Genomic DNA, 21,097 nt, shown 5'->3' on the forward strand with positions numbered 1-21,097 from the left:
AAATCATATTGTACTTTACTTGATCATATTCGTGTTTTGGTTATTTTTTTCTTTACATTTGTATATTCAAAACAATTATGTGGGTCATCAAGATCCAATAAAATCTAATGGCATAAAAATATGGAGTTAGTTAAACTATTTTTTTTATGTAAATACTAATAACTATAAATGCAAAACAAATTATATTAATATAAGCAAAATTCAAAGTCAGTTATACTGACTATTAATGAAATAAGTAACATGTCCAAATTTTAAATGACAACTTTTTTAGCAGGAATAAATTGAGGCCGTGTTAGTTTATGTACTTAAGTACTCATCTCCATGTTTCTGTAAGCTTTGATTGATCTTCAAATGCATTTACCCTTTGAAGTTGTCAGATTTCGTTTGCCCTTTGGGTCCCTGGAAGGACCAAAGGTATACTCATTAAATCCAGGTTAGTTAGTTAGCACTTTCACATGTTTCATCTTATAATCTCATCAACATATTCATCACCAGTAATCATAGAGATAAGGTTCTGCTTTTTTACATTTAATGATCTCTTCTCTTTTTGAACTTCACATGCTAAATCTCATGAAAACTCTCCGTTCACCCCTATATGAATAGCCTCATGTTACTACTACCTTAAAAGAAAAACAAGTTTTTTTTATGCTAAACAAGAGTGTACTCTTCTTTCTTTCTTTATGGCTCGGAACAAGCTCGAGTTTCCACTTGAAGCTGAGGCTTACGAGATCATATGCAAAATAGGCGTCGGTGTCAGTGCTTCAGTCTACAAAGCCGTATGCATTCCAATGAACTCAACAGTAGTTGCCATCAAAGCCATCGATCTTGATCGGTCCCGGGCCGACTTCGACAGTCTTCGGCGTGAAACCAAGACCATGTCCCTTCTTTCTCACCCGAACATCCTCAACGCTTACTGTTCCTTCACGGTCGATCGATGCCTTTGGGTGGTCATGCCGTTCATGTCGTGTGGCTCACTTCATTCCATCGTCTCTTCCTCTTTCCCTGAAGGGTTACCCGAAAACTGCATTTCCGTGTTCCTCAAGGAAACTCTGAATGCAATATCCTATCTTCACGACCAGGGTCATCTGCACCGTGACATCAAAGCTGGTAACATTCTTGTAGACTCTGATGGGTCCGTGAAGCTCGCTGACTTCGGAGTATCCGCATCCATCTACGAACCCGTGACAACCTCGTCTGGAACGACGTCGTCTTCTTTAAGGCTGACAGATATAGCGGGAACTCCGTATTGGATGGCTCCTGAAGTGGTTCACTCTCACACAGGGTACGGTTTCAAGGCAGACATATGGTCGTTCGGGATAACGGCGTTGGAGTTAGCTCACGGTAGACCTCCGTTATCTCACTTACCGCCGTTAAAGAGTCTGCTCATGAAGATCACCAAAAGGTTTCATTTTAATGATTACGAGATCAATACGAGCGGCTGCGGTAAGAAGAAGTTCTCGAAAGCGTTTAGAGAAATGGTTGGTTTGTGTCTCGAGCAAGATCCTGCTAAGAGACCTTCTGCTGAGAAGCTGCTGAAGCATCCCTTCTTTAGGAACTGCAAAGGAGTTGATTTCGTGGTCAAGAACGTGTTGCAATGCTTGTCGAACACGGAACAGATGTTTATCGAGAGCCAGGTTTTGATCAAGGGTGTTGAGGATGATGAAGAAGGAGATGAAGAGATACTGAAGAAGAGGAGGATCAGTGGGTGGAACTTCCGTGAAGACGATCTTCAACTTAGTCCAGTGTTTCCAACTACTGAATCAGACAGTACTTCTGAAGGAGATAGACACCGAGACAAACCGGAAGGCGATAAGGTCGTGATAACCGGATCAGAAGTTGGTTTAGGTTTTTCAAACCGGAAGGAGGAAGCTAAGGAACAAGAAGGTGAGGTTGTGGGGTTTGACAGAGATCTGGTTTTAGAGAAACTGCAACTGTTGAAGAAAAGCTTAGAGCATCAAAGAGCAAGAGTGTTGGTGATAATTGAAGCTTTGAGTGGGGAGAGAGAAGAGAGGAGCAGAGAAGAAGAGCTTCTAGAGATGGTGGAGAAGCTGAAGATTGAGTTGGAAGCTGAGAAGATGAAGACCTTGCGTGCGGAGAAAGAAAGTGTTTTGGGTTAATTATTTTAATTAATTTAGGGTATTAGGGTATCAATTGGCACTAAATTACATAAAATTTGGCATTTTACTTGTTAACTAGTTGATGTTCCGCACCTTGTGCGGATTAATATAACTAATATATCTATAAACTTTCTAATTTTAAATTTTAATGTTTATTTTTATAAAAAAATAATTTAATTAGATATAAATTTAAATTTTTATAAATTATAAAACTTCAATATTCATATTCGTAATCAATGTATTAAATGATATTCCTTTATTTCATAGTTTTATTTATGTGATGTAGATTTTGGATCATAATCTTTTATATAGTAATAATTAAATTAGAAAATTTGTATTTGAAATTAAACACATATTGTATATGGAATGAAAAAATCATGTAGCACTAAAGGGATTATTAAAAACACAACTATGAACATCAACAAAATAATGATAGTTTAGAAGTGTTCAATCCAGTAAAACCGAACCATTTAGAACTAAACCAAACATAAATAGTAAAAATAGTCTGGATATTATTTTTTAAGAAACCGCAGTATATGGTATGGTATAGTATATTAAGCGATCAAACCGAATAAGTCAGAGAAACCAATTAATTTAGATATATTAGTATACTTATATATAAATTATAATAATCTATATTCGATCAATATTTCCAATAAAAATAAAAGAAATTCGCTATAATATTAGTCATTGAAATCATAAACTAAATATAAGATAAAAATAATGATGATAGAATCGGTATGTATTTTTAATACCGATTGCTAATTGCTAATATTTATTTATTCAATGTCCTAAATATCATGATAACTATTATATATTAAATATATTTGTTAAAAATAATAGTATATATATCAGTAGAATAGGTCAGATATATCTTTTTGCATCACTTAATATTTACCTAAAACACTTACAATATATTTTTTTTCTAAAACACTTACAATATCCGATTCTTAATATTATTATTCAAATTAAACAGAAAACCAAAATGACTAAACTGAAATCAAACTCGTATTCATAAATAATTGAATGTTTTCTATATCTCTTGAACCAAGAAGAAAAGAAAAATCATAATCGAACTGAAACAAGAAAAAAGAAAAACTATAATCGAACTAAAACCAAAAACCAAATACAAATTAGTACCAAACCAAAAACTGAACACCATGTCTAAACATATTAGTAAACTAAAATCGATTGATAAATTTATCCAAAAAATAATTCCTGTTAAAATACGAGAAGAAAAAGAGAAATGTATGTTGTTAAATATTTTAGGGCAACTCTTCTAGATAGACTTTTTCTATGTTTATGTCACAAAAATAGCAAACAAGGAAAAAAATGATCAAAATATTTTTTTTAAAAGGGCATAGACTATTATACCCTAGATATATAAATTAAAAAATTATAGTTTCAAATTATATGTTTTCAGATTCAAAATTTTTTTTATAAACTTTTTTGGAATATTTTTTCGAATTTTATTTTTATTTTTTTCAAATTTTATTTTTATAATTTAAAAATACTTTTTGAAACTATTTTCAAAATTTTTATTTTCAAAATTTAGTATTTATTTTTTGTTTTACAAAATTTTAAATCTTAATCCCAATAAATTCCACCACTTAACTCTAAATTTTAAAATTTGGATTAATTAACCCTAAAATTAAATGTAAATTAATCTATTTAATGAAACAACTTTGATCATTTTTCCTGCTATATTTGTGACAAAAAAAAATTTAGTGTTATCTTAGCAAATTTCTCAATTTTTTTATTATGCATCTAATGTTGGATCGGTTAAACTTAACAATTAAGCTTTCGGTAGCCAAAGTTGCTGACACGATCCACGGCCTTGTTTGTTGGGGATCCAAATAGTTGGCAATTCATAAAGATCATACGAAATGGTAATGAGACAATTGTACTTGGGACCAAAAAAACATGCATCTATCTACCCTTCTCTTTCGGTTCACTAGTCGCTTGACAACAATCTCTTTCTTGACCTTGTTATTAACATGGGTCCCTTTGCCAGTTGCCTGAATCATTCATGAGAAGAAACCCACAAATGAAACGAAACGAGTATTGATGTAAACAATATACTTTCTTCTTGCATCCAATTTCACCCTCTGATGTAGTTTAATAGTCTGCAAAACCCAAATGATAATCGTGCCATTAGCATAGCCCGAAACTAGGATGGTAATAAAAACCTTGGATAACTATATACACAAATGCGCTTTACCTAATAAGGTAATACATGACCAAGAACAGGAGCACAAAATACGCAATGAGTTTGCAATTTTTTCGATTCGACTTCTTCTCAAAGACCTGTCATGTTAGTTGCAAACACACATAAGGGGTGTGACATCTAAAAGGTTGAGCAATAATGAAGGCTAGAATGGTGGACAATCTAAGTTCACATACCAACTTGAAACGGTTGATAGTTCCTGACATTATTCCCCGGGCCGAGTCCATTTTGTTACCCTAGACATAGACGACAAAAAAACGGCTTAGAAGAAATGCAAGTGAGAAAGATACATGTACAAACTCAAAAGCATATGGAATCAAACTTAAAAGCTTACCACTTTGTCAAGCATGCGGTTATGACTCTCAACTTCCTCATGTATGTCTCCAGTCACCTGATAAGATATAAGCACCAGACTTAGGACACCTCAGGGCAAGCGTTATTGCAAATGCTAGATTTGTAGACAAGATCATAGCTCCATGCTCGTAGAGTCCAAAAGATTAATAATTTACATGAATTTTCTAAATATCAAGAGTAGTTCAAGAAACTCTTTCACAGACAATAGTTACAGATCCTAATCATGTTTGTGTTCTGTAGTAATGATCTTTTGAATATTAGTTGTAGAGTTAAAAAGAAACATACCCTCTTAAGAAAGGAAACTCTGTCCTGAAGACTTTCGAGGGCTTCGTCATTGTCGCGTTCGGTGGTATCATGAGAGTAGGAAGAGGAAGCTCTCAAGCGACCTTCCTCGAGTCCATCAAGCCCGTCGAAGAGAGATGTTCTCGATGCACGATTCTCCCTGCAAAATTCGAAATCTCGAAAACTTTAATTAGGTCAAGGAGTTGGAAAATTGAATAGATCTGCGTGAAATTCAATCGAATATTGGTTCATAGAACAGAATCAGAATCAATGTGTGGATCGGATGCAGAGAGAGGAATCAGAGATCAAACCTTCGAAAGTTCATGTCACGCACAATCACTTGTTTCGTTTTCGCTTTTACAGTGTCCTATTGAGGACTCAACATCACAGAGAGAGATCAGAGCAGTGGGAACGGATCCGAGGAACGTAGGATTTCGTGTTTGTTTGCTCCAAAGCTCAAAACTGTTGAAAGGACGTTGAGGATGGGAAAGCTTACTGGGCTTTGCGCGGCCCATATGGATCGATAAATTATTTTAAATATTATTAATGTTTTGACAGCCCATTGGTTTGATGTTCTCTAGCACTTCTATTTCGAATATAAAACCCTCCACACGTCTCCATTAGATATAATCAGCTTTCTTTTTTTAGTGAAGTAATATATTTGAAATGCTTAATGAAATAAATATTTAAAAGTGGTGGTCGAAAAATTTGAAGATTTAAAATATCAGCACTTAAGCTCTACTAGTTACTACTTGATGGTATTTATGCGATTTAATTCATAACAAAGTAATTTATTTGAAATGCTTAATGAAAATATATATTTAAATAATAAACATTCTATTAAAAGTAAGAAATAGAATAGTGGTCGAAAAAGTATAATACTATTTTAGGATGGTTCTATTTAGAATGAAATAACAAAAGAATCAAAATGTAAATGCTCTTGTCTAGGTGCATAAAGTCTACATGAATACTCACGAATACCAGTAGTCCCCTAGATAGGTCAGGACGTCTGGGAGTCTGGTTGAATTAATTTAGATTTCCAAATTTTTTTTTTTTTTAAATCGAAGATTTCCAAATTTTTAATGAGAAATTGCCTGCTCTAAAATTTTTTTGTCACAAATATAGTCTTTAAAAATCAAAGTGATCAAAATGTTTTATTAAATAGATAGATTTACATTTATACTATTTGGTTAATTAATCCAAACCTTAAGTTTTAAAATATCAGCACTTACTAGTTGCTGTGTGATGGTTTTTATGCGATTTAATTCCTAATAAAGTAATTTATTTGAAATGATTAATGAAAATATATATTTAAAATAATAAAACATTCTTTTAAAAGTAAAAAATAGAATAGTGGATCGAAAAAATATAATACTATTTTAGGATGGTTCTATTTAGAATGAAATAACACAAGAATCAAATTGTATTATATTTTTTCGATCCACTATTCTACAATTTGATTCTGAATATTCATGAATTCCAGTCTCCCGATTAGGTCAGGAAGTTTGGGAGTCTGGTTGAATTAATTTAGATTTCCAAATTTTTTAACTGAGAAATTACGTAACATAGCCATAAATATTTTTTTGTCACAAGTATAGTTCATAAAGATTAAAGTGACTAAAATGTTTCATTAAATAGGTAAATTTACATTTATACCTTTTGGTTAATTAATCTAAACCTTATTATTTAGTATTAAAGGGTTGAGCTTTGAGTTTAGAGTTTAAAATTGTATAAAACTAAAAAGATACTAAAAATTGAAAATAATTTTTTAGAAATAGTTTCAAAAAACTATTTTCAAATTTCAAAAAAAAAAATTGAAAAATAAAAATTGGAAAAAAAAATTTGAAAAAGAAAATCAAAGTTTTTGTTTTTATAAAGAAATTCAAATTTGAAAATATATAATTCGAAACTATAATTTTTTTACTTTTTAATTTTTAATAATTTTTATTTATTTATTTGTATTTATATACCTATGATATAGGTCTTTTGCTCCTCTTAAATGAAACATTTTGGTCACTTTCTTCTTTGTGTGTTATTTTGTGACAAAAACATAAAATAGTATGTTTAGGAAAATTACCCTTTTTAATACTAAGTTCATAAATTCTATTTTTTTCTTCTGAATTTTATTTAGATCATATTATAACCAATATCTAAGAATTGTCTAAAATATTATTTTAAAACTTCAAAAACTAAAAAAGAATATTTAAAAATATAAATTATTCAAAAATCTAATTAGAAACTAGTTAACTTATCTGAACTAACTAAAATATTTAAAATAATAAGTAAAAAAATTACGGAAATACTTTTGAATATCTAAATTTCATTAATATATATATATATTAATAATTAATATATTTAATTAAGTTTAAATTATTTTGATTTTGGATTTGATTCGAACCCAAAAAATATCATACTTTTAAGTTATGTCGGATAATTTTGTACGTAATAGTTTAGATTTTTGTTTCATTTCTTGGAATAATCATATAACATTTTTTAATATGGATTTACTATCAATAATGAAATGCATAAACTAGATGACTAATTGTTCGAATATGAAAAATTAGATTTTTTTTCGGTTCGGGTTGAAGTTGAGATTACAGTTTGGATAAAAATGGAGATGCTTCCAGTTACCTCCAATAGTTGCTTTGAATGGTAAATATTTATCAATCATGATTTTATGTAATATTATTTAAAATACAAGGACTTGATTGCTAATTACATACTGTTGTAAAGATAAGATGTCTCTTTTGCATAAATCAACTTCACCAATGCACACAATTCAATTTCAATTTTAATTCTAAAACTCTTTCTATCTGCTCCCGAGTCCTACGCCTCACCTCACCTCACCATGTGCACGTTAGAGAAGCGCGGCAACCTCTTCCTCCTAACCCTAACCGGCGACAACGAGCACAGATTCAACCCCGACACAATCGCCACGATCATCTCCCTCCTCGGCCAAGCCAAATCCCAAGCCAACCGCGGATCCGTACTCATCACCACGGCCCACGGAAAGTTCTTCTCCAACGGGTTCGATCTCGCGTGGGCCCAATCCTCCGGATCCTTAACCGGCGCCGCGGAGCGGCTCCACCAGATGGTCGAATCGTTCAAACCGGTGGTCGCGGCCCTCCTCGACCTCCCTATGCCGACGATCGCCGCCTTGAACGGCCACGCCGCCGCCGCGGGGCTGATGCTGGCGCTGAGCCACGACTATATCTACATGAGGAGAGACCGCGGGGTCCTGTACATGAGCGAGGTGGACATCGGGCTCTCGATGCCCGACTACTTCGCGGCGATGGTGAGGTGTAAGATCGGGACGAGCGCGGCGAGGCGGGAGGTGTTGTTGAGCGGGAAGAAGATTAGGGGAGAGGAGGCGGTGGGTTTTGGGATCGTTGACTCGGCTGCGCATGATAGCGCGGAAGGGGTTGTGGAGGCTACTGTGGGCCTTGCGGAGAAGCTTTCGGCTAAGAAGTGGAAAGGTGATGTGTATGCGTCGATCAGGAAGAGTTTGTATCCGGAGCTTTGTGAGATTCTTGGTTTAAAGGCGACCGTCTTTGCTACACCCAAGCTCTAAATACTCTTTTGAGTGCGATTGTTTTTTTTTTGTTTTAAATCAAAACCAGTTTCTTTATGGGGGCAAAACACATGATTAAGTTATAATGATGATCACAGAGACGAGAAAAATGTTCAGTCTTTTGTCTGTTATAATAAATGAGCCGTGTTGTGTCGGACAAGCAACGCTTTGTGTTCTTTTCAGCAACGTATCTCCCAATCCAGTGTTTTTAATAATAATTATTAGTGGTCATTCGGAAATTGCAAAATGATGTTTTCTAATCAAGAAAGAAAATGGTAGAATTGTAATTTAATTTCACAAAACTTAGATTCACAAGTACAGCGTATGGATCGGATCAATTCAATCTGTCAAATACTTATGTGTAATACAACCAAGCAAAGGTTCAGTGTTCACTGTTTATCCGGAAAAGCTAGGGAACTCTTTCGGATTGCAATACTTCAATCCAACATTCAATTGAGACTTTGGCTGCAAGAAATCTTGCATCATCTTTAGTTGCAACTTGCAACAGTTGTGATCTTGATGAAAGATTGAATACCTTGAGCTTCCAAGAGGTTTGTGAGTGAAATCAACGAGAACAAGTCTTCAAAGCAATTGCCATAAAGTTGTAACTACTAACTACTCAAAGTGATTTGAGGTGCTGGTGAAAGACGGTAGACGGTGGGCTGCCATTGAATTGATTTTCTGAGGGATCAACTGTCGGGACTGGTAAGCTGCCATTGAATTAATTTTTTGAGAAATCAAGTGTTGCGACTGTTTTTTTGGACAAACATCACTACTAATATTCAGGTTGTGTTTTTGAGTAAATTGATTGTAAATGATCGGATTTCAGAATGGTTGAATTCTTTGTTGCGACCACTATGACAGTGTAATCATATGCCAAAAAAAAGTTTGTGTGGATAAAAAATAAAGGTCTAATATAAAATTATTTGTAAATATTTACATTAGAAATATAAGGTGAAAATACTCTTATATGCAAAGTGAAGAAAACAAAGTTTAAAACTTTGTTTACATTGGAGAAAAAGTATATGGACTAAACCTAAATTTTATGTTTTAAAATTTGGTAAATAGGTTAAGAGATTAAGAAATTAGACTTGTTAGTGTAGTTTTGTAGTTTATTTATCTTTATTTTATTTTATTTTTGTTTTTTTTTCCTTGTTCTCAAAAGGCTGTTCTATTCTCAAGTTTAAAATAGTCTGCATCCATTAACAAAAATGATGAGCCTTTAAAGTGTATAAAGAGTCTGATTATTTGTAGACCAACCTTCAAATATTGATCGCACAATACAAGTAAAACAATACAAAAGCCATGAAAACAAGGAAGTTGAGATTGTTTCTAAAAAAAAAGGCATAAACAATATCTGAATTCTGAAACCATGCACATCCAAAAAAAAATTGAAATTCAAACATTAAACCCTCCATAGAAGAGAAAATAAAACAAACCAGAAACCACAATTGTGTGGGAAACCTGCATCCAAGCAGTAAGAACTCCATAACATAGGAATTGATATGTAATGGGCACTCCATAACGGAGGACTTTTTTACATGAACTCCACCAAGTAGAAATTAATTGGTTTGTAAACTCCGGATGCATAGGATATGAACGAAGAAAGATCTCAACTATCATAAAAGAGGAGGCTAGAAGTTGTGATAGTATTGGCATAGACTGAGAAGAAGCAAGCTTTCTGGAATCCAAAACTCCATACTGGAAAAATATGATAAGGTGATAAAGGGGGATATTTTGAGCAGCGGTGAGGGAAAGAAAGGTAACAGTCAAAGATGGCGAGGAAGCATTGAACTTCAGCGAAAGGCTCGGGAGAAATGTATGACACTGGTGAGATAGCAGTGAGAGAGACATCGAAGAGCACAAAATCAGATATAGCGATTAAGTGATTTTAATTTTTTTGTCTTCCCTAAACTCACAGCCAGAGGCCACAGAAAGGTTTATCACAAACCCAGTCACCGGACGATCACTAGAGGACCACCTGAGGCGTCAACCGGAGGTAACAGAATGTGAGAAAATTTGTTGTAACTCGTAGAGAATCATGTCTTGAAGAGAGTTACAGGGCGCAATTTTCACTTTCATTTTCAGCTTCTTCTTTTTGTTTTCAATATACATTAATTCTGTATATATATAATGTGATATTCACTTTCAATTTTTTTTCCTTTTATTTGGTTTTAATTAGTTTATGATATTAAACTTTGGATTTTTGTGTGGATCGACTAAGGATTGATTAGTGTTTCTACATCAAGAGGCTTACGGTTCAAATCCCAGAAAATGCAAGATTATGGAGAAAAGATTACATGAGATCTTTAGCATGGTGCAAAAAGCATATCATCGAACATGGATCTCATAGGACGGTTTGAAGTGGCGCAGTGAGACGCGTATTCTTAAAAGGTGGTAGAATTGTCGGTTGTAAAATATTCAATGTAATATTTATCATCATCGTAATAGCATAATTAATCAGATGTTAAAAAACAACTTTTGATTTTAAATGTATGGGGTTCAAATTCTAGAAAATGCATATTATGGAGAAAAATATTACAAGAAAATTTCAAGCATGGTGCAATGTGTTTATCGAACATGAATCTCATAGGACAGCTCGAATGTAGCGGTCATACATGTTTTCTCATAAGTTGGTAGAATTGTTGGCTATAAAATCGTCTATATAATATTTATCATCGCTGTAATATCATATTTAGGCTCTGAATGGTAATAACAGTTTAATTGGTGCGGGAAAACGGATTGGATACTGCAATGCGGTTTAATTGTGGTTTGTATTAGAGAAATGGATATTGCGGAGCAACTACGTTTCATCTAAATAAGCGATTCAAAACAAAACACGAATGATATATGTATAATGAATAGAATATGTAAAATGAATAAACAGCTCAAAATAAATGGTATGTATTTTTTAGTAATTTTTATTTTGAGAAGTTTTTACTTAGATCGAGTACGTTTTTCAAGAAAAAATAGTTATTCCCAATAGAGAGGGATAGCTTGAAATTGAATGTGATATAAAATTGCAATATCTCTAAAAACTTGTATAATTTGCTTTAAAAAAATATTTACAAAATATTTGAAAACCTATATGTTTTACTGTAAACTAGGATAAGACATGCGCCTTGCGCAAAGTGAATTTATATGATAATTATTTAATAACTATAGTATGAAAAAATAAAATTTATATTCTTGATCGAATTAATATTTTGGCCCTTAAACAATTTTTTTAAAAACTTTTTTGTAAATTACGTAATTTGTTTACAGATGAGTTGATCTCATTTTTAAAAATATTTTAGGTAAAAAAATATTAATCGCATAAGAACCTAACGTTTAAATTGAAGAATCTTAGGCCTACTATTTGGTTAAAATGAAACTATTTCTGGTAGGTTTATATCATAATTTAACAATTTAAAAGTTAATTATGGTTATAAAAATTTTACGGTCACGTCAATCCTATCTATCTTCAGTATTTTTCTCTTTTATGTCGTTGTTTTTTCATTTTGGTTATTGCTCGATATAAATATTGATTTTGGAGTTTATTCTCATTTTTTTATTTGTTTTTGCCTGAGATCTAGAAATTTTTAAAATTTAAAATTATTAAAAAGATACATAATTAGGTTAAGATCTGCGTCTTGTGCAGAATAAATATTTTTACATTTATTACTATTTCTGCATACTATGAAATAATAAATAATAATTATATATTAAATAACTAATAAGTAATTTACTATTATGTAATAAATTGGCGTGCACATATAAATTAAACGATCACTCTTGTTTGTTCACAATCTTTTTAGGGTAAATATATATCAAAATAATCAATATTATCTATGTATATGATGTATAATGATATTAACATAGATATATAGTATACTTTTAATTTGGATATTTATTAAATGAAGTTTCTACTCATATGATTTTATGATTATTTGCATATATGTGTAACAAAATTTTACACCAACGAATTGTTTTTTAATGTGGGATGTTTAGTGTTTCAATAATTTATAATCATTTTTAAACAATAGAGATTTCAAAATTAAAATATTAACTTTTCAATATATTTTTAATGTAAATATCAAAATATAAGTATGTATTTTCATATGATGTATAGTATTAACGATATTATATATATATATATATATATATATATATATATATATATATATTCATCTGTTTTATAATCATAGTATCTGATTACATTAAAAATTTTAAACCTTAATCACAAATTTTTTTTCTAAGAGTCTTAACAGTTTTAGTAATTTATACTCGTTTTGAAAAATTCAAAATACAACATATACAAAAAATCTAAGTTTTTATTATATGACTAATGTAATTTTTTAATTTATTTTAATAATAAAGAATAAACAAAAATGATAGAAAATATACAAATTGTTACCAAATCTTTATTATTTAAAATCATTAATTGCCATATATATTATATTTTAATCACATTAGATAATTCTGTAGGTTTATTTAAGGAAATAATAGATAATAAGTTTCAATTTGATAAATGAATGGTTTATAATTGACATACTATATAATACAATATTTTCTACTAATTTAATTTTGGACTAAAAAGATTCTCAAGCCGCACATAATTCAACATGACATTTTTTTAATTAATACAAACTACATGTTACAACTTTTTAAATCTATCTCATTTAATATATAAGATATCTCATAAAATGTCCTATAATCAACATATGAATAACGTAACATTAGCAATATTGATACATATTAAGAACTAGCCGTCTTAACCGGAGTCTGCCTGAGAATTTTGGATCATGAAGCCTAATTATTTATTTGACCTTCAAAGCCATGATAATATAAAATGTTATGGGGGAGGGAATCAAAGATCGCAATTTTTCTATTTCAAATAGAAATATCACCAACCTATCTAATTTGTTATATCTGTTCAGAATTGATCCCTAATACTAATATAATTTTTCAAGACCTCAAACCCTATGTTTGTTTAACTTATTCTCAGGCCCGGATTTGCCCATATCATTGAGAAAACTAAAAAAAGCAACATGACAAAATTCAAAAATCACCATGACAATCGAAAGGAGTGAAGGATATTTGCCCCTTCCCAGCAAGTTTATCAGATCTGTTGAGACTTTGCAGCTTTTTTAATGGGATGTCATGAGGTACAATTTGATCGTAGTCACATCTCGGTTGACAATTATTATCACCCACATTGTGAAGGTAAACTTCCACAAAGAAAAGCCATAGACAAAAGAAGTACAATTGCTGATACAATGTCCAAGACTCCTCAGAGTTTATTATAGGCACAGACAGTTGCACATATTTTTCGTTTTCAATATATTCTTTTATTAAAGACTCAATTGTTGCTTGTGTATCATAGTTCCGTCACTGGATTTTATTAAAGACTCGACTGTCTTCTTTTTGCTAAAAATTAAAGACTCAATTGTTGCTTCTATATATATTCTTTTATTAAATACTAGCACTGTTTCTGTTCTCCAGTAGTTGGACAATAACTTATTGGACTATTAACAATGTTTTAGATTTTTCTTTGACCATTAACAATATTTTAAACAAATGTCTTTTCTATAATATAAAAAACTAGATTTTGACCCGTCCGACCGGGCGGGTATTTATTTTATGTTTTATTTTTTTTAATAATAAATGATGTATTTGTAATACTTAAATATAAATTTAGATTGAAAAATAATCTTTGCAGTTATAATAAAAATTAAAACTAAAATTTTAATAAAAATGTTATGATATAAATTTTAAATTTCCTAATTAAAATAATATAGAGGAGTCATAAATTTTTTAATTCAAAAATCTTAGCATCCCATAAAAAAATTATAAATACATAAAATATATAAACATATTTGGAACTATAATTTCTATTAAAATAATTTTTTTAAAGAAAAATAATCTTGCGTTGTTTTTGTTTATTTTTAGAGCTTGGCCTGTGACTGTATAAATATTTTCTTTCTCTTTAGTTTTTTTTGTGTACTAATGGTATACTATATATATATTTGTAAATTAAAATGTATTACATAATTGTTAATATAACATTTTAAAACATAACAATTTTATTTATTACTTTTTAAACAATTATATTTTGTGATTTAATCGTCTATTATATCACAGTGTATCATTTAAACCAATCTTATATTTATAACTAATTGAATTTATATTATGAAAGCATTATGCTAATACATAAATAAATTATTTTATATTTTATTTATATATTATATAAATTGATTATGATGTGTGATTTTTTATTTTATTATTTGTTACTAATAAATATTAAAAATATTTAATATGTTAATACAAAATATATTAGGAAATCTATTTTGGTTAAGATTTTATTAAGGAAATCTATTATTTAAATTAGGAAAAGACATTAAATGTTTAAATCTATTATTTAAATTAGAAAAAACAATCATACTTAAATATAGCTTCATTTAATATCTCAATGGCATGACAATGTAATTCTAGTGGAAAACTAAGGGTTAATCTAATTTTGTACTCCACTTTTAATAGATTAGATATTATATGCAAACAGTTAAAATATTGTTACATTTAAAGAACAATTTGTTTTTGTGCAAAAAAAAATACTTACATCTTTGATTCACTATTGAAGATTGTTCTTTTACTGTAACAATATTTAGCTGCAGGATGACTCATTCTGTAGTAATTTTTTTTTTTTTGTCATCAACAGAAACAAAACTCTCATCTTGACTCGGAAGTCCAAGCCGGTAACTCTGAGTCCATGTGAACGATAAAAGACGGTTGCATCCTGGCACTTCGTGCTAGTCGATCCGCCTGCAAATTCTGTGTTCGTGGTACATGAATAATCTCTGAGTTGATGAGGACGTCTTTTAGGATCTTTATGTCTTCTAGATAACTTGCAAAAGCTGGCCATTCCTCTGGTTCCGAAACCATCTTTACCAATTGGGAACAATCCGTTGCAAACGTAACCTTGAACTGACGTAAATTTCTCATACATTCCATAGTCCATATTAGCGCTTCCACTTGTGAGTGAACTGGAGAATGACTTAAGGGTGTTACTTTCTCCCTGATGATTGTGACATAATTATTGAGAAGTGAAACATCGGTTTAATATAGTTTAGAAACTAATGCCATAAAATATACTTTTCGGTTAATTTGATCAACACGTTTGTACGAATATTTTTAAATATATAATTTTGATATTATCATAAAAATTTCAAATATATAATTGGTATTTAGTATTATTATATAGCTTTATAATCTTTTTATGATATTATTAAAATATAATGATTTATTTTAAATATTTTATTTTGTTATTAATTTTTATTACATAATAATATATTTTTAGGTTCATTACAACAAATTTATTATCTGAGATAGAAAATCTCATTCTTTTATTTTTTTACTGTTTGCATATAATATTTTTTATATTATAGAAAAGACATTTATTTAGGATAATTTATGTTTCCATATTGTGTTTTAAAATATTATATTTTAATATTTATCATTTTAGTATTTTGTGAATAAATATATATTTTTAAATAATATATTTCTATCATTTAATAAATTTTATACAGCATCTATCATATTATTCTAAGAAATTTTTTTGATTAAAACAGAAGATCCAACTTTTCGTATAGAATTTTATGTATGATGTATGTATAAAATATGATTCCCGTTCACATGCATATAAATATAAAACATAAATTCTAGATGCAAAGTAAAATAATATTTTCTCTCCAACTTGAAGATAATTACTTTCTTCAATTAAAATATTAACTAGTTGTGATTTTTTTAGCAAAAAAAAAAAACTAGTTGTGATTTTTTTTTTTTTGATCAAAACTAGTTGTGATTTTTATTATATAGTTATTTCGTTGCAAAATAAATCAACCCATTAATCAAAAGAAGAGAGATGCGTGCATGTAAGTAAGGAGCCGCGTTTTAGTGGTGGCCGACGTATATACTTAAATGACAAGGACGCTTTTAATTGGCCAATCGACGTGTAAACTAATCCACGTGGCGTATTCTTCAAAAGGAAGCAGCGAATTGAAAATTACAAACAAGTCTATGAAGAATAGTCCTCTCCTTTTTTGACCCCTCAAATTCCCAAATATTACAAAGTTGGCCTCTTTGTTTGCTCCTCCTTTTTATGTCTCTTGATTTACGGAACCAAATCTAACTCTCGCTTCCTGTCTCTGCCTTGGATTCGTGAGAAGCAAAGAAAGAGAGAGACAGAGAGCTTCAATGGAGTTAGCTTCCTTTGTCGGTAGAGCTCTGTTCGTTTCCGTGTTCCTTCTCTCCGCATGGCAAGAGTAAGCACTCGTTCTAGATCTGCTCTTCCTTTGACTAATGTTATAATCTTCAGTCTAGTACGATCTGTTCCTTTCTTGTAGATTATGTCTTATATAGCTCTTAATGAAACATGGGTTTAGGTTCCTTCTCTAAATTATAGCTTTGATTTGATCTGTTTCTCTAATCTTGGCACATGGGTTACCCTAAAGTTCTTTACTTTCTTGATTTTGTATGAGCTGAAGTTGCTTGTTGAGTTAGTCTTGTCTTAAGTGATATCATTTAAGAGAAGCAATGCCTCTTATGATTGTGACTCAACCAATGAGCATGTAAAAGCAATTTCTCTGCCTGTTTCATGTTTTAAGTTACACAATTTGTCTGATTTGGTTGAGGAGATACACATGAAGATGCATTATCCATGGTTGTGAGATTGAAGTAAAGTATGGTATGGTTGTTCTATATGTGATGGTCTCAATTGGGGAAACATATTTGCTTTCTTATGCAGGTTCAATGGGTTTGGAGATGATGGAGGTCGAGCAGCTAAATCCTTAAGACCAAAGTACAATGCTTTTGTTAGCCACGTGACAACTCATACCGGCCAGCAATTGCCACCAGTTGATGTAAGTGCTTATATTCATAGTCTAGTCTCTAGTTCAAGAACAATATTAATAACCAAATAGCTTCTGACTGAGTCTTCTTGTGTTGTTGTTTGTTTCAGATGAAGATTCTTGTTGCTGCTGCTATAGCCTTGAAGGGCATTGGTGGACTTTTGTTCGTCTTTGGCAGCTCTCTGGGAGCTTATCTCTTGGTACGTAACAAGTCTTCTTTTCTAATTTTAATAATCTTGAGTGATGCAAGAGAACTTGTTAAAAGAACTCTGTGAAAATGTGGTTTCAGCTTCTGCATCAAGCCGTTGCCACCCCGATTCTGTATGATTTCTACAACTACGATGTTGACAAAAAGGAATTCAGCCAACTGTTTTCCAAGTTTACTCAGGTTAGCGTTTTAACTGGTTGAAATTTTTATTTCCCGTTTTTTTGAGTTTTGAACCAAAGCTAAGATCCTTTACTTGACATTTCTTCAGAGCTTGGCACTCCTTGGGGCACTACTCTTCTTCATTGGAATGAAGAATTCGAGGAGACATGGTAGGCAACTCCGGAAAAAGGCTCCGAAAGCTAAAGCAAACTGATAAAAAATGATGTTTTCATCGGGTTGTTCAAGCTTTTGTCTGTATTTTTATTTTTTATTTTGGAAACCATGAGGAGAGGCAAAATCTTTGCTTATTTCCTTGATCTTATTGACAGTTTTTGTAGAGACTTTTTGGTTCTCTAGAGAAAATACTATTTCAATTTCGGATTTAACTTTTGCTGTTTCCTTTTCTTTTTGAGACCCAGTTTCATCATGTCACCGGTGCACTTAGTTTAGTTGGGCCAATATTTCTTTGTTCGTCCATATAAAACCCATTCACTTAAAAGCGATGCTGAACATGCATAGCTTTCTTTTACAGAACTCATTACAAAGTTAATAACAAGAACTCTCGTAGCTCAGTTGGTTAGAGCACCAGGAGGGTTTGAGTTTGGTTAGAGCACCCGTTTAGTAAGCGAACGAAACCGTTTTACCTTTTTGTCCGTTATATCACAGAACAGAGTCAAAATCTCTATTTACAAAAGACGAGTCAACTTTTCCCATACCCCTATTTCTCTAAAGACAATTTCCTATGGGCTCGCTTGATCTTCTATGCCCCTTTTCAATAATTCTATTTTCTATTAAAACCCAAAATCGCAAATCAAATCCTTCCTCCTCTTCAAAACTAAACCCTAAACCTCTCCCTATAGATTAGTGAATCCATGGACAAAGATTTAAGTTCTATACCTTTCAAATTTAGAAAAAAATATATTTTAAAATCGTTTTTAATCATATTTTTTATGATTTTCGTGAAAATATGAAAAAACAGTTTTTTTTTATTTTTGAAATATATTTATCAAATTCTATAAATCAAATAAAAAATATTTACGTTTCCAATTTAATTTTATGATTTTTCTTTGACACATAAAATTAAAGTAAAAAACTATCTGATAGAGATTAAGGAATAAGATATAGAGACATGAGAAGAATTGCCTCGGAACAACAAGAATCCTATAACCAAGTTAATCATCAGATATCTCATCTCTAAATACCCTGAAGATAGAACCAACATAGATTTTAACTGCTCTGCAGTTCTCCCCTTCTCCGCATTTAGTGAAACCTTTTCCTCACTCAGCTCATTTTTGTGGTTATAAAGCCAAAACCAAACCCTAACTTAAAAAGATCCGATCTCAAGATTTTTGGTTAGATGAGAAAGTGATAACCAACTTTGAGACTCTTGATTTCGTCCAAGAGCGTCTAATTAGTTTCTTCAAGCTCATGACATGAATTGATTGAAGACATGTATTGCATCATCGAGTATAGTCAGTTTATATGTCTTTGGTGAACCCGCAGGCTCCAAAACCTAGCTCAAATCTATGAACCTAGAGACACAACCACCCATTTTAGACAACTCAACAATATCAAAAAGTAACAAGTAGATTCAGCTATTAACATATTGTATCTCTCATTAAGCTTCTCCCTCTTGAATCTTTCACGACAAGCTTTGGTTTCTTCTAGCCTGGTACAAGATCCAGTCCTTTCCTATCAACAAATTTTTATCAAAACTGAAGAATGAGTGTCCATGTATTTATGTATGCGAGATATCTTATACCACCGGTCTCGATTAGTCTAGCTTAACCGATCTTGGTTAACTAGGATCACGTGTATTATCACGTGTGTTGAGCATTGTCAAAAGGTGGTGTATAAGCCATTACAACTCAACCTTATCTGGTGCTAGATTCTAAGTGAGAGAGCAGAGTCTAGGTCATCGAGAGATAAAGAGAAATAAAGATCGGTGGTTTCGAGTGTAGTCCAAGCTCAAGATCAGAGCTAAGTAGTGGATTGCTGATCTAGTATCAGCCCCAAGAGATATAACGGCTTCTCCGATTTGGAGGAATGCGATGAACCTGGGTAATCAGTTTACTTGTGTTTTCATTTCAATTCTATAGGTCATACATCAAGACTCAAGTAGATAAGTAGGTCAAATGAGCCAAGGAATCCTGGAATTTTGAACATGTTCAACCAACACACTACTAACGTTTAAATAATTAAGTGGATGATCTTAATTTCTACTATGTTTTAATTTATTTTTGAGTCGGACTATAAAACTATTTTATTTATTTACAAGATAAATTACAATATTGTTTTATTTATTTACTAAATGAAGATCGCACTTGTGCGGACTAATGTACATATATATGTTCAAATATTAAATTTTTATTTAAATCCAAAATTTTAAATTTATTTTTAAACTATTTGTATTGATAATTGATGTATTAAATTATATTTTTGTTTCATATTTTTATTAAATTATACAAATATACACTGATCTTTACGTAATTGAAAACTAGGATAAGACATGCGCCTTGTGCAATGTGAATATATATGAAAATTATTTAAGAAATATTGTATAAAAAATAAAATTTATATTCTTGATCGAATTAATATTTTTGACTCTTAAACAATTTTAATTTTTTTCCTTTTTAATTACATAATTTTTTTACTCATGAGCTGATCTCATTTTTTAAAATATTTTAGATCAAAAAATCACTTATCACATAAGAACCTAACGTTTAGGCCGTAGACTCTCAGACCTACTATTTGGTTACAATGAAACTATGTCATTTCGGTTTTATATCATGATTTAGCAATTCAAAAGTTAATTATGGTTATAAGAAGTTTACGTTCACGTGTCAATCATATTTATCTTTAATATTTTTCTCTTTTTATGTCGTTTTTTCATATTGGTTATTGCTCGATATAAATATTAATTTTGGAGTTTAATCTCATTTTGTTCTTTTGTTTTGGCCTGAGATTTAGAAATATTTAAGATTTAAAATTATTAAAGAGATAAATATTCAGGTTAAGATATGTGTCTTGTGCAGAATAAATATTTTATATTTATTACTTATTTTATGTTTTTCATATTATGAACTAATAAAATAATTATTATATATTAAATAACTAAAAAGTCAGTTACTATTAAATAATAAATTGGCGTGCGCATATAAATTAAACGATCATTCTTCATTGTTCGAAAATCATTTTAGGGTAAATATATCAAAATAATCAATATTATCTATATATATATGATGTATAATTAAATTTAAATGGTATTAATATAGATATATAGTATACTTTTAA

The 21,097-nt window shown here is 30.9% G+C and overlaps 4 protein-coding genes across 4 annotated transcripts; 3 read left to right on the forward strand and 1 right to left on the reverse strand.

Annotated features, from left to right (window-relative positions):
- The first annotated feature begins 636 nt into the window (after positions 1–636).
- On the forward strand, positions 637–2,260 carry LOC108820926 (serine/threonine-protein kinase BLUS1). Its single transcript, XM_018593956.2, has one exon. It carries the CDS (start codon positions 681–683, stop codon positions 2,115–2,117), a length of 1,437 nt encoding a protein of 478 aa, XP_018449458.1. The 5' UTR covers positions 637–680; the 3' UTR covers positions 2,118–2,260.
- Positions 2,261–3,974: 1,714 nt separating this feature from the next.
- Positions 3,975–5,451, reverse strand: LOC108820699 (bet1-like SNARE 1-2). The gene is made up of 6 exons (XM_018593698.2): positions 5,292–5,451; positions 4,984–5,140; positions 4,679–4,735; positions 4,521–4,580; positions 4,339–4,424; positions 3,975–4,243 (listed from the first exon to the last, which is right to left on the reverse strand). The coding sequence occupies exons 1-6, from the start codon at positions 5,303–5,305 to the stop codon at positions 4,219–4,221; spliced, it is 399 nt and encodes a 132-aa protein (XP_018449200.1). The 5' UTR covers positions 5,306–5,451; the 3' UTR covers positions 3,975–4,218.
- Positions 5,452–7,736: 2,285 nt separating this feature from the next.
- LOC108818841 (enoyl-CoA delta isomerase 2, peroxisomal) lies at positions 7,737–8,711 on the forward strand. Its single transcript, XM_018591787.2, has one exon. It carries the CDS (start codon positions 7,829–7,831, stop codon positions 8,549–8,551), a length of 723 nt encoding a protein of 240 aa, XP_018447289.1. The 5' UTR covers positions 7,737–7,828; the 3' UTR covers positions 8,552–8,711.
- Positions 8,712–16,692: 7,981 nt separating this feature from the next.
- Positions 16,693–18,189, forward strand: LOC108819413 (uncharacterized). The gene is made up of 5 exons (XM_018592445.2): positions 16,693–16,851; positions 17,334–17,448; positions 17,547–17,636; positions 17,726–17,824; positions 17,913–18,189. The coding sequence occupies exons 1-5, from the start codon at positions 16,784–16,786 to the stop codon at positions 18,015–18,017; spliced, it is 477 nt and encodes a 158-aa protein (XP_018447947.1). The 5' UTR covers positions 16,693–16,783; the 3' UTR covers positions 18,018–18,189.
- Positions 18,190–21,097: the final 2,908 nt, after the last annotated feature.

Source organism: Raphanus sativus, chromosome 8 (assembly GCF_000801105.2).
Source record: "Raphanus sativus cultivar WK10039 chromosome 8, ASM80110v3, whole genome shotgun sequence".
In the NCBI taxonomy this organism is placed as follows: Eukaryota; Viridiplantae; Streptophyta; class Magnoliopsida; order Brassicales; family Brassicaceae; genus Raphanus; species Raphanus sativus.

Excerpts from the sequence above, each read along its gene's own strand:
- LOC108820926 (XM_018593956.2), top strand. The coding sequence starts at position 681 with ATGGCTCGGAACAAGCTCGAGTTTCCACTTGAAGCTGAGGCTTACGAG.
- LOC108820699 (XM_018593698.2), bottom strand. Across the intron at positions 4,581-4,678 it reads ACCGCATGCTTGACAAAGTG|GGTAACAAAATGGACTCGGC; the intron begins GTAAGCTTTTAA and ends GTCTATGTCTAG. Across the intron at positions 4,425-4,520 it reads CTATCAACCGTTTCAAGTTG|GTCTTTGAGAAGAAGTCGAA; the intron begins GTATGTGAACTT and ends CTAACATGACAG.
- LOC108818841 (XM_018591787.2), top strand. The coding sequence starts at position 7,829 with ATGTGCACGTTAGAGAAGCGCGGCAACCTCTTCCTCCTAACCCTAACC.
- LOC108819413 (XM_018592445.2), top strand. The coding sequence starts at position 16,784 with ATGGAGTTAGCTTCCTTTGTCGGTAGAGCTCTGTTCGTTTCCGTGTTC. Across the intron at positions 17,637-17,725 it reads CTCTGGGAGCTTATCTCTTG|CTTCTGCATCAAGCCGTTGC; the intron begins GTACGTAACAAG and ends ATGTGGTTTCAG. Across the intron at positions 17,825-17,912 it reads TGTTTTCCAAGTTTACTCAG|AGCTTGGCACTCCTTGGGGC; the intron begins GTTAGCGTTTTA and ends ACATTTCTTCAG.